Raw genomic sequence first — 16,615 nt, 5'->3', positions numbered from 1 at the left:
CCTTTTTATTTTTAGAAGCCCACCCAAGCCTGTGCTGTGCCGCGCATTATTTCTCTGCTAAAGTCACATTCCACTTGCTGCTTCTATCCAGATGAACAGGTCAGAAAACAATGCCTTTAATACATTCCTCAAACTATAGTATCTGTGCGTCTTAGGGAGCGAATGGTGGTCCCTGGAGCTGAATTGCCCTGGGGCAAAAAAACAGGATCATGCTTTTTATTTTACAAAGAGAAAAGGGGGTGTTGAAAGGACCCCGCTCAGCAGCTAGAGATCGGGAGAGAGATAAGAGTCCCCGGCTCCCTTTCAGCCCTGCCCCCTTGCCCAGGCCTCCATTGTTGAATGTGCTGCAGAGGGAGGTTATTTGTTTCCCCATGTGACTGGCTGATTAGATTATCTGTCTGGAAACTGTAGAAAAGGCTCCCTTTCCTTTAGAAGCTGCAGAAATGTGAATTGAACCCCATAAAAATGGGGCTTTTCCCCCTTTGCAAAAAAAGCTGCAAAACTTTTAGCTGATCCTCAAAAAACAGGGTTTGCCCTTTGCAAAAAAGCTGCAAAACCTTTAGCTTATCCTCAAAAAACAGGACTTTTCCCTTTGCAAAAAAAAGCTGCAAAACTTTTAGCTGATCCTCAAAAAAACAGGGCTTTTAGAGGAGAAAAACCAGGAAAAAAATTTCTTGTTTCCTCCTCTAAAAACAAGGTGCGCCCTATGGTCCAGTGCGCCTTATGGAGTGAAAAATACGGTAAAGTTGGACTCGTGTTTTTGCCAAGCCTTTGAGCATGCAATCTGACCTTTTAGGAGAACGGGACTGCTCTTGCCAGAACTTGTGGAAATATCTGCGGCTTGTTAAAGGGGCCACCTGTTCAGAGGCAATGATGCTTAGATGTCAAGCCTTTTAAGGAAGCACAGGCACTCTAATCTTTCCGGGAAGGTCCCTTACCGAGAAGCAGTTATTCAGTTCAAGGAGGTTAAACATCTTTTCCCCTTCGCTTGTTTTGGTTTACTCACCAGAAACTGCAGGTCCCGAATTTATTGGGATCTGCAGTTTCTGGTGAGTAAACCAAAAAAAGCAAAGGGCCCTCATATTCAAGAGAATGCAAAATGGAGAGAAGGGATTTCTGCTCTCTGCCTGCTTCTACTGCAACATGCCAGGTGGGTTTGCATGTTTCATCTGGGGGGGGGGGAGAGCTGGGACTAACACATGACATCTCAAGAGCACCAGCTCTGCAGAGAACAGTTCACATAAGTGTTTCCTTTCACCTTTTGTGACCTATTTGAACTTCGAGGGGTGTGCGTGCCTAAAATGGCCACAAGATCTCCTTTGAGTCTAATGGCTGCACCATTTCCCTCCCTTCCCCTGGCTTCCACAACCATTTCCCCTCCCTCCCACACACGACATAATAGTGCAAGGTTATTAGGCTTACACTTTGTCAGTTTCCTTCATAAAATTCTGGGTGGTGGACATGTTCAGAAACTGGGTGGCGGGAGGGGGGGGAATAACTAAAGAAAGCCCAGGTTCAAATCTATCTGTCCCACCTCATAAGGTTGTTGTGAGAATAGTTTTTAAAAGCACACTTGCCAGTTTTGTAGCATCTTGGAAGGTGGGCTACAGAAATGCAATTTGCTGCTGGTTCCACACAAAATGCTTCTTAAAGCATACAGTGTGAGGAGAGGATGGATGGCAGGCTCAAAGCCTACACAACAGGGCTTGAAGATGCCCACTTCTTACCTTTGCGCAGATATTTCCAACCCATAAAAGACATTAGAATCAGCTTCTTAAGAGTCACATAACAGCTGGGTCCTTAATCCCTTTATACAGACTGGGGAAACACACACATGCAGTTCCAGGTTATTCTGTTTCAAGTATATTCTGGATCTTCGCCATTCTGGACTAGTCCACGCTCAAATGCTAAGATTACACACTTCGCTCAAGGATGCCATCCATATCTCCATAGATCTGTCATTGGCTTGTCCTGTGTTCTTATTGGTTTTTATTGCAAGATTATTAAGGGGGCGGGAGACAAAAAGGAGGAGGAACATCTGTCAGCTTGCATCAGTTACATCTGTGATTTATATAGAGAGACTGGATATCCACTTGGACGGCTGGGTAGCATATATCAAATGAAATTGATGTTTCTAGAAAGTACGTCCAGATGTAGCAAGGGATTTAAGGTCTTTAGACAACTGTAATAGGCAGTGAATATTTACCCTTCCAGGCTTGAAGTATAAGTCACTCGGTGACTCTAAAGGCTTGCAAAATCAATTTTTGTTGTCCTGCCATTAATCCCATACAACTGGAACATAATTGAAAAGTACATGAATATCAAGGATTCTGCTAATGCAAAGTTGTTACATACAACTTCAGAAAGTCCGGTTGCATTGGACAATCCCACATCATATGCCTTAAGCGGATATTTCCAGCATTACACTTCAAATGTCCATCCGAGTTTGATAGCACCTTCTTGTAGAGTAGTTGTGGAGTCCAGTATATCCAAAACACCAATTTTTGCTGAATCAATCTCAAATCTAAGTAAGTATTCTGTATACATTCCAATATATTTTCTATTGCTTAGGTTGTACAATACATCCTAACTCCCTGTTTCCATTCTTTCCTAAGTTCCTGAACCACTACTTTTTCAATAAGTACAGGTTTTGTTTTTTGTGAATATCCAGTTATTCCTTCCAACTCTTTGGGAGGAGTCTGCAGCCCTCAAAGCAGGCAGACCATCAACAGACACCGAGGAGTGCTATAATTGAAAATATTACTACATCCAGCACTCATTGATATCTAGACTGCAATATAGGAAACTAACAATCTCCATCTATCAGCTGATCTAATGTGCAAACTCCACAGTGCTAGATTATTTTCCACAAGAAAGACTGCCTCTCTATACTCAAATCCAAGTTGCCGCATGAAGTTAATTTAGCATGTGGATCAAACTGAAGGCGGTTCGTTCTTTTTTACATTTCTAGACCCCAGGGGCTCATCCAAAAAGTGGATGTTAAGTAAGCTGTCTGTAGAATTAATTAGCCATGCTGGGGTACTTGTATTTAAAAAAAAAAAAAAGACTTGTCACTCATTCATACACGTTGACAGATACGCCTTGGGGCATAAAGGCTTGTGTTGTTTTCAAACAGGAGTATCCCTCGAAACGCAGCAACAAAGAACATGACAGGCATTACAACAGCATCCCTTTCTTCGCCTTGCCAAAGACGCTTCCTTCCCCTGGGTCTTGCCCTCAGAGATTCAGCCACGTACACCAGGAGGTGGGATAAGGCCGGCAGCAGCCATACGCCGCTCACTTGTCAAGAAGTTGAATGTTGCACAGGCATTGGGCTGCGAAAGCAATGAGACGAAAAAAGAATCAGAATTGTAGAGCTGGAAAGGGACCGTGAGGGTCATCCAATCTGCTGCAATGCAGGAATCTTCTGTCCAATGTGGGGCTCAAACCCACGACCCTGCAATTAAAGAGTCTCATGCTTTGCCGACTGAGCTAGAAGAAGTTTGGTTTGGGGAGGGAATGGATCAAGGCAGAGTGCAAATCTAACGATAAGCGAGTGCATCTCAGCAAAAACGGCCAGTATGAATAGAGAGTATATCTCACTGCAGCAAACTGCTCATGTTACCAGTGTAGTGATCAATACCTAGAAGTTCCTACCCTTAAAGGGTAAAAAACACCCACACCAATATACCAGAGGCCTCGCAACCGGAAACCTGGTGTTGGAAAGAACAAATAGCCAAGGAGCTCTGGAGATAAGATTTGCCCCAAATAAAGTAAATCTCCATACAATTTCAGTGTGGTGTAGTGGTTAAGAGCAGTGGACTCGTAATCTGGTGAACGGGGTTCGCGTCTCCGCTCCTCCACATGCAGCTTGCTGGGTGACCTTGAGCTAGTCACACTTCTCTGAAGTTTCTCAGCCTCACTCACCTCACAGAGTGTGTTGTGGGGAAGGAAGGGAAAGGAGATTGTTAGCCACTTGGAGACTCCTTCGGGTAGTGATAAAGCAGGATATCAAATCCAAACTCCTCCTCTTCTTCCTTAAGTTGTTGGCAGATACTGCCAACGTTTCTTTGCCAGCAAGACTGGGAACATTAGGCCCCAAATCTGATTCCTAAGCCTGCAACACCATGCTGCTAGCATGTCCCGTCCAGATTCTAAATGCAGAGGCTTCAAATACAGAGGTGATAGATCCAAATGAAGCAAGCACTAGAATTGAGGGAGGAGATGGTCCCCTTTGCTTCTCTCCCCCATTTTGGGCCTCTTACCGTATCTTGTACCTCTACAGCAATCCCACACTGACGCATTAACTTCAGGACAGCAGGATCCAGCCGCTCCACCTTGCTTCCTGTCCCCAAGACTAGGATTTCTAGGACAGCCAACAGATGAAACCACAGAAAGCTATTAGAATGGACACCAGTTCAACTTTACTCCTGAGCGTTCTTCAGTGGTATGGGCTCTGAGAGGCAAAGATGATCCATTGTGACTGGCATGCCAGCAGACAGCCGCATCATTTGGCTCTGATCAGCTGCTAGGAATCCTATTTGCAGTCTCAATTCCATTTCCCTGAAATAATTTAATGCAGTGTTTCCCCCCCAGTAATAAAAGCCAAAGACTTAAAAAAATAATAATTATACAAGTCAAAGCAGCAAGATGCTTTCAGTTTCTTAGAGAGGGATGGGAAATTCCGTTTGCCACTCTTAAGTTTAATTTCATCATTTAATAAAAACACAATGGGTTCTCCCCCCCTCCCGGTGAAGTTGTCCCATTATCACAGCAAAGGAAGAATGGATACCAAAACTTACGGAATATGCAGAAATGGCAAAACATAACGGAAGAATAAGAAATCAAGATAACAAACTTCTTTTTAGAAAAGAATGGAAATGGTTTGTTGAATATTTACAGATAAATTGTAAACAGATAAAAACACTGGCAGGATTATTGTTATAACCTGTAGCTATATAAGTACCGGTAAGTGGGGGGGGGGGGGAGAGAGAGAGAGAGAGAAATAAAGGAGCAAGCTAAATTAATTTGGATATGCAGATGGTAGTAAAAATAAATTTAAGGAACCACAGAAAGAGGTGGAAGGAAGTTTTAAAATGTCAAAATGAATGTAAAATCAGTGAAATGTATATATCTGAAAAGTATAAATGAAATTTAAAAAAGAAGTCCCATTAGTGCAAGGACTTCCATCTCTGTGCAATGAAACTTCATTTTCCTGCACAATGGAACTTCCTCCCCCCCCCTGCAGAATTCCCACCATCTCCCCTGGGGCTTCCCAGGGGTCTACTGCTCAAGGCAAGTCAGGCAGACTGTGTACATCGCCTGGGAACCCAAGGCAAGCTGCTCTTCATAGGAAGAGCAGGCAGCAAACTTGAAGCACGTTTTGGGGGCAATATCCAGGTGCAAAACTGGATTATTACAACCAGGTTGCTCACGAACCATCTTCCCAGTGATTTGCTTCCATCCCATCCCTACAAGTGTGGGTTGGCTGACCTGCGGCCATCTAGGTCAGGGTTCAGCAACCTTTTTCAGCCGTGGGCTGGTGCACCGTCTCTCAGACCATGTGGTGGGCCGGACTATATTTTTTTTGGGGGAGGAATGAACGAATTCCTATGCCCCACAAATAACCCAGAGATGCATTTTAAATAAACATAACCCAGAGATGCATTTTAAATAAAAAGACACATTCTACTCATGTAAAAACACGCCGATTCCCGAACCGTCCGCAGGCCGGATTGAGGTGATTGGGCCAGATCCGGCCCACGGGCCTTAGGTTGCCTACCCCTGATCTAGATATTGCTGGACCAGAATAACTCCCCATCAGCTCCAGCCAGCATAGCTAAAAGTTGGGGGTGATGGGATATAAAATCCAACAACACCTGGCAGGCCAGAGGTTCCCCATGCCAGGCGTAAGGGAAATTAGAGCACTTGTACCTATTCGAGGCTCCAGCAGACGGAACAGGACGAGGCTGTCGGCAGTGATGTCCTTATGTGTGCCAACCTAGAAAGGACGGGAGAAAAAAAGGAAGTCCTGTAATTACTTTATAAGAGAGAGAAAAAATACACTACACAGCTCAGGATATGGTTGTGAGATCAATGATCTAACAAAGGATCTCAGGACTTGGAAAGTTGTCTTCCAGGGTTGACAGTCCTGTGCTGGGTCTGCAGATAAGGGAATCTCCTTCCTAGCACCAAAGCATCGGGGTGGATGTTGACTTGAGGAGTCAAAAGGCCCCGCCCCACCCCAAACTCACGTTCCACTGTAGGGTGGCTCGTGGCAAGACTGCGCAAGGCCCCACCACTTTGTTCCCGCTGATGGTGAAGCCTCGTTCATTGTAGCCTTCTATGAACATGGTGTCTTGGGATTCCTTCTCCAAGCGCTGGATCGTGGTCTTCTGGTAGAGCTCGTCATCTGAAGGTGTCAGGCGGTGGCCTCGCTGGGGTGGCCTGGCGGTGGAGGTATGGAGAAGAAGACACTTGAGACTGTATCTAAATCACAGTGTGCTCAGGATCACTGCTGAGAGGTGAGAGCTCAGAGGGTCCGCCGCGTCCTCTGTGATATAAGAGCCAGTGTGGTGGTAGTGGTTAAGAGCGGTAGACTCGTAATCTGGGGAACCGGGTTCGCGTCTCAGCTCCTCCACATGCAGCTGCTGGGTGACCTTGGGCTAGTCACACTTCTCTGAAGTCTCTCAGCCCCACTCACCTCACAGAGTGTTTGTTGTGGGGGAGGAAGGGAAAGGAGAATGTGAGCCGCTTTGAGACTCCTTCAGGTAGTGAAAAGCGGGATATCAAATCCAAACTCTTCTATAAGGGTTAAGGTCTACCGCTGATAGAGCTCTCTCTCTCTCATATCCCACTTTCTCACTTTCTTTTTTGCTTCCTCTTTTCCTCTTTATTTTTATTTAGATTAGTTTGGTTTTCATAACACGTTGGAAAGTTTCAATAAAACTATATGTTTCCGAGCACAATTCAAAGTGTCGGCATTGACTTTTAAAGCCTTATTTGGCCTCAGCCCTGTTTAAGTGCAACTCCACCCCCATCGTTCAGCCTGGACACTGAGGTCCAGCTCCGAGGGTCTTCTAGCAGTTCCCTCACTGCGAGAAGTGAAGTTGCAGGGAACCAGGCAGAGGGACCCTCTTGGCAATGGTGCCTTCTATGTGGAACGCCCTCCCGTCAGATGCCAAGGAGATAAAGAACGACACAACATTTAGAAGACACCTGAAGGCAGCCCTGTATCAGGATGATTTAAATGTTTGGCGTTCTATTATGTTTTTATAGATATTTGAAGCCACTCAGAGTGGTACAAATAAATTAATAATAATAACAACAAGAACAACTCAAATCACTCCTTCTAATACTGTAGTAAAGTCAGCTGCTAAACGTTTTGGGTCCCTCCCCACTTTTTTATTTACTTGAAAAGCATATACCCCACCTTTTTTTCACCCAGGGAACTCAAGAAGGCTTACAAAACACAAGATCCTAACAATACAGAAGTCATCCCATTTCAAAAGCATGGTTAAAAACAGCTGCTTTGCAGACATATTCCTGTTCTTGCTCTTGGCTTCCAAGCATAGCACTGTGGATTTCCTGGGTATGCTTGAGGTGGCCACAGCAACTCAGTGGTTTCAGAAATTAATTGTGCAGAATAAAAATATACTCTGCACGTACTCAAGAGTACTTCTTTATTATTGTTGTTGTTGTTGTTGTTAAATATAACCTGAAGCAAGCTCAGGCAGCCTAGTCCTAAAGGTAAAGGGACCCCAGACCATTAGAGGTCCAGTCACAGACAACTCTAGGGTTGCAGCGCTCATCTCGCTTTACTAGCCGAGGGAGCCGGCGTACAGCTTCCGGGTCATGTGGCCAGCATGACTAAGCCGCTTCTGGCGAACTGGAGCAGCGCACGGAAACGCCGTTTACCTTCCCACCGTAGTGGTACCTATTTATCTACAATCTACTTGCACTTTGACGTGCTTTCGAACTGCTAGGTTGGCAGGAGCAGGGACCAAGCAACGGGAGCTCACTCCGTCGCAGGGATTCGAACTGCCGACCTTCTGATTGGCAGGCCCTAGGCTCTGTGGTTTAACCCACAGCACCATCCCTAGTGCCTTCCAAATGTCCAGCACCCTACACCACTGCCCATTTGCTGTGCTGGCGAGGGCTGATGGGAGTTGTAGTCCAAAATATCTGGAAGGTCTAGGATGAATATAAAATGGAAAAAATGGTTCAAAGAGGTGTGGGATATAGCTATTAATGATAAATCAATGTGTGCTATCAAGGTAAGATGGGGAATAGGGAGGAGAAATTATTTTGAGGAGATATGGAAGGTATTTATATAGTATTTGTACTGTTAAAAAGGAAAGGGGTCAAACTATCACAAGAGGTGTTGAAATTTTGGGAGGTTGGATGGAGTGGTCTGCGGGGTGGGGGTGGGGTGCACACTTTTATTTATTATAATTACTTTGTTTAAAATATAGTTATATAAAAATATATATGTGGAAGTCACCAGAGTGGTGAAAGCTGACATCGTGCAGGACGGGCAAATGGCGACTCCAAGTCCCATCAGCCCCAGCCTGCACTCAGAGATAGTGACGGATGCATCTCAATGGCACCTGGAGGGCAAAAAAGTTAGACACTCCGCTTCAAGGCTCACTAACATAAAACACTAAGAAGTAGGGCTTTCTTCCTTGCTCCGTTTTTTCTTACTGGCAGGAAAGCGGTGCAGTTAAAAGCTTCACGCCAGGCGGAAAATCAGCAACGTTAGTTCCTCTCCGCCAGAATATGCTAGGCTTGACCAGTTGAGTTTCTGCCTGGCACGAAACCCAAGTCATAGGAATCCTGGACCGCGAGGGAGGCGGGCAGCAGCCCCGAGCCATAGGGCACTGTCAGTTTCCTCCGCGGCGGGGTGTAGATCCCGCTTGCCTCTTTACAGCTTACCTGCTGAGATAAACGGGCCTTGCCGCAGCAGCGAGCCTCCAGCCCAGGGCTGGCCCGAGCAGCCTGAGCGGAGCCATCCGTGGAGGAGGAGGAAGAGGCGGCGCAAAACGCGGCGCCCTTTGCAAAGCAAGAAAACGCGCGCCTGGCCCGGAGCGGCGACAGCGGAACTCTTGCAAGCGGAGCCAGAAGAGGAGGAGCCGGAGGTTGTCTGGTGGGGAGAGAGAGCGAGAGAGCGCAGCCGGTGCACTGAGAAAAATCACCACTAGATGGTGACAAGTGTATATAGGCTCACATTTTTCTCCCTTCCAGATGTGAACAGGTGGCATCATGCAACCTCTTTTGGGCAAAAAGTTTCCTGGATTGCAGCGGGCTGGACTAGATGACCCTTGGGGTCCCTTCCATCTCCACAAGTCTATGATTTAGTCTTTGAGGGTTCAAGTCTGCGTTACAAGCCAAAGCATGACGCAGCTAAGAAACAAAATAGGAAATTCTTTCCAGTAGCACCTTAGAGACCAACTGAGTTTGTTCTTGGTATGAGCTTTCGTGCATGCACACGAAAGCTCATACCAAGAACAAACTCAGTTGGTCTCTAAGGTGCTACTGGAAAGAATTTCCTATTTTGTTTCGACTATGGCAGACCAACACGGCTACCCACCTGTAACTGCAGCTAAGAAAAACCAACTTTCTGTTTTATCCCTATAAAATAGAGGAGGAGACACACAGGGACCTTCTGTTGCTGGACGCCAAACCCTATCACTCATGACCATGTGCACTATTTAAAACCAATTGTCCGCCATCTTCCATCCCAAATAATGCCCGAGGAATCTCACAAAACAAAAAAGCAACATGAAATGTTAAGAGAGAAACAGTCTGCAAAGCCCCCGACAAACAGCTGGTTTGCCAGGAACCTTCAAAGCACTGCAGGAACCGGCGCTAAGCAGAATCATTCCCCCTTCACGTATGAAGGGAGAGACAACACTTTCGGGAGCTCTGGGGGTGCACCCAAACTCAGCACTAAAAAGGAAGCGGAGACGTCTCTCTCTCCTTCCCTTTTAAGCCCCATCTTGCTGCGATCTTAGAGATGGAGACTCCCCAAGGCTTTGGCGAGTTTCCCCGCTTTAAGATCGCAGCAAGATACAGCATAACGAGGTAGGTGGGGGGATCTTAAACCCAGTCTTGCTGTGGTTTTTAAAGACTTCCAAATGCTCGTAAAAGTCTTTGGGAGTCTCTCCCCACCCCCACATTAGAAAATTCAGCGGGACTGGCTTTAAAAGGGACAGGGAGCCTTCTCCCCCTCTTCCCTTATAAACCTGATTTCCCTCCGATGGGAGCAAAACGGATGTTGGCCACCTGTCAGATTTGGTCTGTGATGGAGATCCTGATCAGGAAGTGGTCCTTGGAATCAGAAAGGTTCCTCTTGCCTGTTCTATGTAAACCCACCCAGTCAGCCTAGATAAGGAGAGGCAGTCTGGATGGGCATGTTTCTTACTCACCTGAGACAGGCATAGGCAAACTCTGCCCTCCAGATGTTTTGAAACTACAGTTCCCATCATCCCTGACCACTGGTCCTGTTAGCTAGGGATGATGGGAGTTGTAGTCCCAAAACATCTGGAGGGCTGAGTTTGCCTATGCCTGATCTGAGAGGAAGCTGGGAGGAGTTTCTACTGCTCGTGCTTCTAGAAAAAGTGGGGCCTAGTGGAGAAATACAAATTCTACACTTTTCCAAAACATACCAAACTTGACGTCTACTGATAATTAGCCCAAGGAAGGTACCTGCCATATATATTAGGACATATTTTATATTATGTTTCTGTTAAAATCTTTGTCTGACTTGCCTTTCAGATTGTAAACTTCTGGGGAGCAGGTACCCATCTCTAATACCCCCTCTAATACTCTAAGCTTTCTAATACCCCCTACATTGATGGTATAATAGGCGTAATAATTATGAAACTCTCAGGAAGAATCAGAATCGTAGAGTTGGAAGGGACCCCGAGGGTCATCTAGTCCAACCCCCGGCAACGTAGGCATCTCAGTTAAAGCATCCATAACGCATGCCCACCCCTCCTCTGCTTATTATTGCAATCCTAAAAAGAGGTTCAAATGGTGTACATGACAGCACATTTGTGCTAAGTTGCACATTGTGGAGTTACGTTGGTCACAAGAAATGTTGCTTGTTAAACACATTTTGGGTAGCGTCCAATGCTACAAAACTCAAAGAAGAGAATAAAGTTAAACTACGTAGATTTTTCTTATCATTTATTTGGGTGGAGTATGAGTTTTGTGACCAACGTAACACGCACAACCGATCTTGCTCCTAGCATAAAATTGTCAGTTCAGCAAATGAGAAAGCAGAACTATCAAATACAATAAAGGGTCGTTAACCTATTGTCTGTTTTCTTGGAGAGGTCTTTATCTGAATTTTAGGTGGGGTGGAATAGAGATGTTCTCAGTTATCTTGCATGCGATGCTTCTGGTTGTTTTACTCACATGTAAAATGCCATTTTGGAAAAAAAAACAGATCATGAAACTTTGGGAAATAATTAAAATTATATTAAATTTAACGAGCTATTTGACATTGGAACTGACTACCTCCAAAGGTGCTGGACTTCACGGAAGGTCTTTAAACAAAGGTTGGGTGGCCATTCTGCCAAATATCATTTAGCTGTGATTTTTGGGATCCCTCACAACTCTACAATTCTATGATTCCATATAGAACCAGTTAACTACATGTGAAGATGAAAAATGGCTCTCTAGGTCTGATGTTTTCATGGAATCACCCACCACACAAGCAAACAGGACTCTGGCTATTAATTTGACACCTTTTGGGTTATATTTGGCCGGTTGCCTTTGACTAATGGCAAGATGCACGTAGCCACACACTCACACGGAGTCTGTTCTTAGCCCTAGAGTGGCAAAAGGATGCCATTCGCTTGTTGTGGTTTGGCAAATATGATCCTGCCCATCTGCCACTGGGCAGGGTGGGGAAATCTGCCGGTATCTCACCTAGTCTCCAATTAACATGCAGGTGCTTGTGGAAATACCCCAATGTCCCCAAAGACCGGTGTTTTCCAGCCATTCTGGCTCAAGTTTGAAGGAGGGGAGGGAAAACAGGTGCCAAAGGGTATGTTTTGAGGGGCAGGGGAGGTGCCAGGTATCAGCAAAGGGAGGGGTGGGCAAGAAATTCAAGCCCGTGAACTTGCATGTGTCCCGGAGACAATAACAGAGCCCCTTACCAGAGCCAATTCCTCTTAAACCCTTCCCCCTCCCATCTGAATCTATGTCCGTTCCAACTCTGACCACCTCCGTGTGATCTCCTGTTTGCGGGGACGTTCCTAGCATCAGAGGGACGCGGGTGGTGCTGTGGGTTAAACCACAGAGCCTAGGGCTTGCCGATCAGAAGGTCGGCGGTTCAAATCCCCACGACAGGGTGAGCTCCCGTTGCTCGGTCCCTGCTCCTGCCCACCTAGCAGTTCAAAAGCATGTCAAGTGCAAGTAGATAAATAGGTACCACTCCGGCGGGAAGGTAAACGGCATTTCCGTGCGCTGGTCTGGTTCGCCAGAAGCGGCTTAGTCATGCTGGCCACATGACCTGGAAGCTGTACGCCGGCTCCCTCGGCCAATAAAGCGAGATGAGCGCTGCAACCCCAGAATTGTCCGTGACTGGACCTAATGGTCAGGGGTCCCTTTACCTTTACCTTTCCTACAATCAGAAGATCAAAACAGGGAGCAAAAACTGAAGGTTCGAGGGCCAAGTGCAATCTCTCATGGACCCCAAGGATGTTTCCTGCTTGCCCTTTGCGCCCCACCCACCATCCCCCAGGCAGCAGCCACAATGATTTGTCAGAAGTGCTGGATTATTATTATTATTATTTTGGTAAGACTAAAACACAAACAGCTCTAAGATCTGAGCACAATTTGAAGTTCTGGTTAAAGCCGGCATATGCGGTAGGGAACCTGTAGCTCTCCAGAAGTTGCCGGACTACCAACTCCCATCATCCCTGACCCAGGGGTAATGCTGACTGGTGCTGATGGGAGTTGGAGTCCAACAATATCTACAGCAGGCATAGGCAAATTCGGCCCTCCAGATGTTTTGGGACTACAGTTCCCATCATCCCTGACCACTGGTCCTGTTAGCTAGGGTTGATGGGAGTTGTAGTCCCAAAACGTATGGAAGGCTGAGTTTGCCTATGCCTGATCTAGAGGGCCACAGGTCATTCATTCCTCATACCCACCAGCTGCTGCCCTATGCAGATTGAGACAGGATAGTAATGGTAAAGACACCTACACCTATGGAGATCGCTCTACTTTTCTGTGCTTTTAAAAAACGACAGTCCAAGAAAAGACAGAAGAATCACAGGAGAGTTACAGGATGACTTGATGTTGCTGATGTGCGGATGCCCTGTAAAAAATAATAACGAGTAAACGAAGCACAGCACTGTCACACTGAATGCCTAACGTGGAAAAAAACTTTCATCTGTTTTCAGATTTGAACTTGGCTCCTGCTATCTTTATACCCTGCACAGTTGGTTTGTAGTCATTATTATTTTTTGTAATTTTTGTGTTTCTGTTTTGAAATTGTTTTAATTTCTGTACTGTTAGACCGCCCCCCCCCTCCTAGAACAGAGATATCCAACATGGTCCTCTCCAGGTGCTGTTGGACTCCAGTTCCCATCAACCCCAGCATGATCCATGGTCCCGGAATCATGGGAGTTGTAGTCTAACCGCATCAGGAAGAAGCCACCCTGTTGGCTTTAAGTTTTGCTTTAAACTGAAAGGCACGGTTATTAGGATACATAGAAATAAATAAAGAAATAAGGGCCTCGAAAGGGAGCAGTGCCCAATTTTTTAAAAAGGAAGGCACAACATTAAACACTAATTTGGCAACATACGATTTTAGTACCCACACACAGTCACAATCTTAGTATCAGCTGAAGCAACTTTATGAACTGTCCTCAAATTATTATTATTATTTATTTATTTATTTATTTATTTATTTATTTATTTATTTTGTTTGTTTGTTTGTTTGTTTCGTTTTAACACATTTATATGTTGCTTAATTTTTTGCCTCTCTAAGCCATATACATAAAAGTGGGCATTCGGGTGTTTGGGCATCAAGACCTGGGAAGTACACAAGCGAGAATAACCCTTCCCAGTGGGATTTTTTTGCGCAGGGAGAACAGCTCAAGTGATAACATGGTATCACTTGATGTTGATGATGAGGACACACATCTCCCAGGTTTGCTGTTTAATCCCTCTTGCAGGCTTTAAAAAAAAAAAAAAACCCAAACCAATCTCTGATTGGGTGGGGAGGCAGCCTGCACACCTGCATGTTGAGTCAGAGCCACAGGTGAAACCCAACCCCGATAAGCTGCTTGGAGAGGGTCTTGGGTTCCCTCCTTCTCTACGTTAATAGGGTGGGAAGGACTCGCAGGCCTTCTGTTCCCCACTTGGCATCGTTTGAAGCCATCTGGGCTCATCTGGACGCTGAATTCACTTTGGCGCCTCTCGTCTCCGCCTCTTCTCCCTCCTACACACATACAGGCTTTGTTGCCTCACCTACAACCAGGAGCTGCAATTAAGCAGAGCCCCACCCCACTCCTCTGCTAATTTATTTGGAGTCTGCTGTATTCTATTCAGGATGGAGAGGCGTGTGTGTGTGTGTGTGTTTGGGAGAGTGGGGAGCTCTGTTTTGTTGTGCCTGCTCTGATTCCCAGCAGCTGTGATGTCTGAAACCCAGGGATGTGGAATAAGGAAACCGTTGTGTGGAATAAGGATCGTATGGCAGCCCAAACAGCAAAGGAATAATCAATTGGCCAAATTGAGGCAGCCACAGCCCAATGACCTAACACCAGCTTGACGAAAGCAGCCGAGCCCGATGTCCAGGCCAGACCGTGCCCTTGAACATGAATTTGCCATTTGACTTTGCACACCGAGTAATCAGTCACAACAGGCTGCCAGGCATTTAAAGCACATGGCTTTCTGCAAAGAAACCTGGGAAATGTAGTTTTCTAAGGGTGCTGGGAACCATAGCTCTGTAAGGGGTGAACTACCATTCCCAGGAACAGATACTGCTCAGTGGGATGTACTTCCTGGTGTGTGGATTGGACTGTTAAGTTTGGCCAAACTGCAGGAGGCAGTGAAAGATAGGCATGCCTGGCACGCTCTGGTCCATGGGGTCACGAAGAGTCGTACACGACTGAATGACTAAACAACAACAACAAATACATTTATTACCATTTTCTGTGGCTCCAGCTTACTCCGACTGCATGGCAAAGTGAGTAACACTGCGGCGATCCTGTGTATGCCTCCAGAGAAGCGAGTCCTGCTGAGTTCAATAGGGCTCACTCCCAGCCAAGGGTAAATAACATTGCAACCTGACAGACTGAGGCATAATCCTCTGGCACCAACCAGCTGCCTGGGGTTTGCACCGAAGCACGACAAGCCTTACTTACCATTACTATTGTCAATTATTATTATTACAATTTATACGGTGCCTTTCATTATTATCCCGCTCTGTTTTATATTCACAACAACCCTGTGTGTTAGGTTAGGCTGAGAAAGAGGCCCAACCGAGCCCCACCCACTGACCTTCGTGGCCAGAGCGTGGATTTGAATCTAGGCCCTAGTCTTGACAACCACCACACAACCAAAGGTAACTAGCAAGCGGTTTGCGATTCCAGTTATTATTTCGGGGGAGGGGGGGGCGCGGTGCTTCTTGGGATTGGTTTCCATCAGAACAACTTGGGTACAAGACACTTTTCACACACAGGTAGGTATGCAGGAAGTGCCAGACGTCTTGGGGACGGAGTGTGTTTGCGCGCGCGTCTGAGTGTCTGTCCTAATCTGGAGCGCTCTCCCCCCCCCCCCAAAAAAAGCACTGGAAATGGGTGAGAGAAACCAGTAGCACTTGAGGCGGAGCAAGCGGCAGGCCCGGCCCGGGAGGGATTTAGCCAAAGCAAGACCAAAAGCGAAAGTGGCTCGACGGCTGCAGGAACAGAAGCGCGAGGAAAAAAGAAGTTCCTTTGGAGGAGGCGAGTTTGTGTGTGTTTGTGCGTGCGGGGGGGGGGGATTCCAGGCTTTCCCGAGCCCTGATTGGCTGCGGCGGCCTTCCCAGGAGAGGAAGGAAGGGGGCAATTCGCTGGTCCTCTCTGCATAAAGTAGCCTCCGCGAGGCGCAGCGCAGAAAGGGCCGGGGCGCACAGGCTGGCACGCTTTTCATAGCTGTGCCCACGCAGCCTGGGCGGGCCGTGCCTCGACTTGCCCATTAGGCGGGCGGGCAGGCAGGCAGGCTCCCTCCCGACGTGCCTGGCTCTTGTGCCGTGGTCTGGATCCGAGGCACGCAAAGCTGAGCGAGGGCACTTGGTCGCCCCGCTTCCACAGACTGGCAGGTGAGAGGTGGGTGATGCGCGTCCGGGTGGGAGAGAGGGGGCATCAGGAGGGCTGGCACCTCACACCTGTTTCTGCACAGGTATATAAATATATATAGGAGAGGGGGGGGGACAGAGAGAGGTTAAACTCCACTGGAGTGTCTCCACACATTATTCTTACCCGGAGGAACGCAAAAGACGTGCATATTCACGTTATAATGGAAAGGCCAGAGATACACAGGTAACAGGATGGTGTGGCTGATCGGGGTGCGAGTGGAGGGAAGCAGTTGCCTTGAACCCCATAGACAGGGTGTG

At 46.7% G+C, this 16,615-nt stretch overlaps 1 protein-coding gene across 3 annotated transcripts; it reads right to left on the bottom strand.

Annotated features, from left to right (window-relative positions):
- Positions 1–1,840: 1,840 nt before the first annotated feature.
- On the bottom strand, positions 1,841–9,077 carry NDUFAF3 (NADH:ubiquinone oxidoreductase complex assembly factor 3). 3 transcript variants are annotated; one of them, XM_033141363.1, is made up of 6 exons: positions 8,935–9,077; positions 6,255–6,447; positions 5,935–6,001; positions 4,266–4,366; positions 3,236–3,335; positions 1,841–1,982 (listed from the first exon to the last, which is right to left on the bottom strand). In XM_033141363.1, exons 1-5 carry the CDS (start codon positions 9,009–9,011, stop codon positions 3,246–3,248), a joined length of 528 nt encoding a protein of 175 aa, XP_032997254.1. In that variant the 5' UTR covers positions 9,012–9,077; the 3' UTR covers positions 1,841–1,982; positions 3,236–3,245. The 3 variants fall into 3 exon arrangements, with proteins under 3 accessions (XP_032997254.1, XP_032997255.1, XP_032997253.1); XM_033141364.1 differs by having other exon boundaries at positions 1,841–1,978; XM_033141362.1 differs by lacking the exon at positions 1,841–1,982 and having other exon boundaries at positions 3,058–3,335.
- Positions 9,078–16,615: the final 7,538 nt, after the last annotated feature.

The sequence above is a fragment of the Lacerta agilis genome, chromosome 2, assembly GCF_009819535.1.
Source record: "Lacerta agilis isolate rLacAgi1 chromosome 2, rLacAgi1.pri, whole genome shotgun sequence".
Lineage (NCBI taxonomy): Eukaryota > Metazoa > Chordata > Lepidosauria > Squamata > Lacertidae > Lacerta > Lacerta agilis.
The sequence above is the reverse complement of the archived record's forward strand: the minus strand, read 5'-3'. Positions and strand labels throughout refer to the sequence as shown.

What these genes read in the sequence shown, in the direction of transcription:
- NDUFAF3 (XM_033141363.1), bottom strand. Translation starts at nt 9,011, where the DNA reads ATGGCTCCGCTCAGGCTGCTCGGGCCAGCCCTGGGCTGGAGGCTCGCT. An exon ending in AGGCCCGTTTATCTCAGCAG is followed by an intron (nt 6,448 to 8,934) that starts GTAAGCTGTAAA and finishes CTCCACCGCCAG; the next exon opens with GCCACCCCAGCGAGGCCACC. An exon ending in TCTGCTGGAGCCTCGAATAG is followed by an intron (nt 4,367 to 5,934) that starts GTACAAGTGCTC and finishes TGGCTGTCCTAG; the next exon opens with AAATCCTAGTCTTGGGGACA.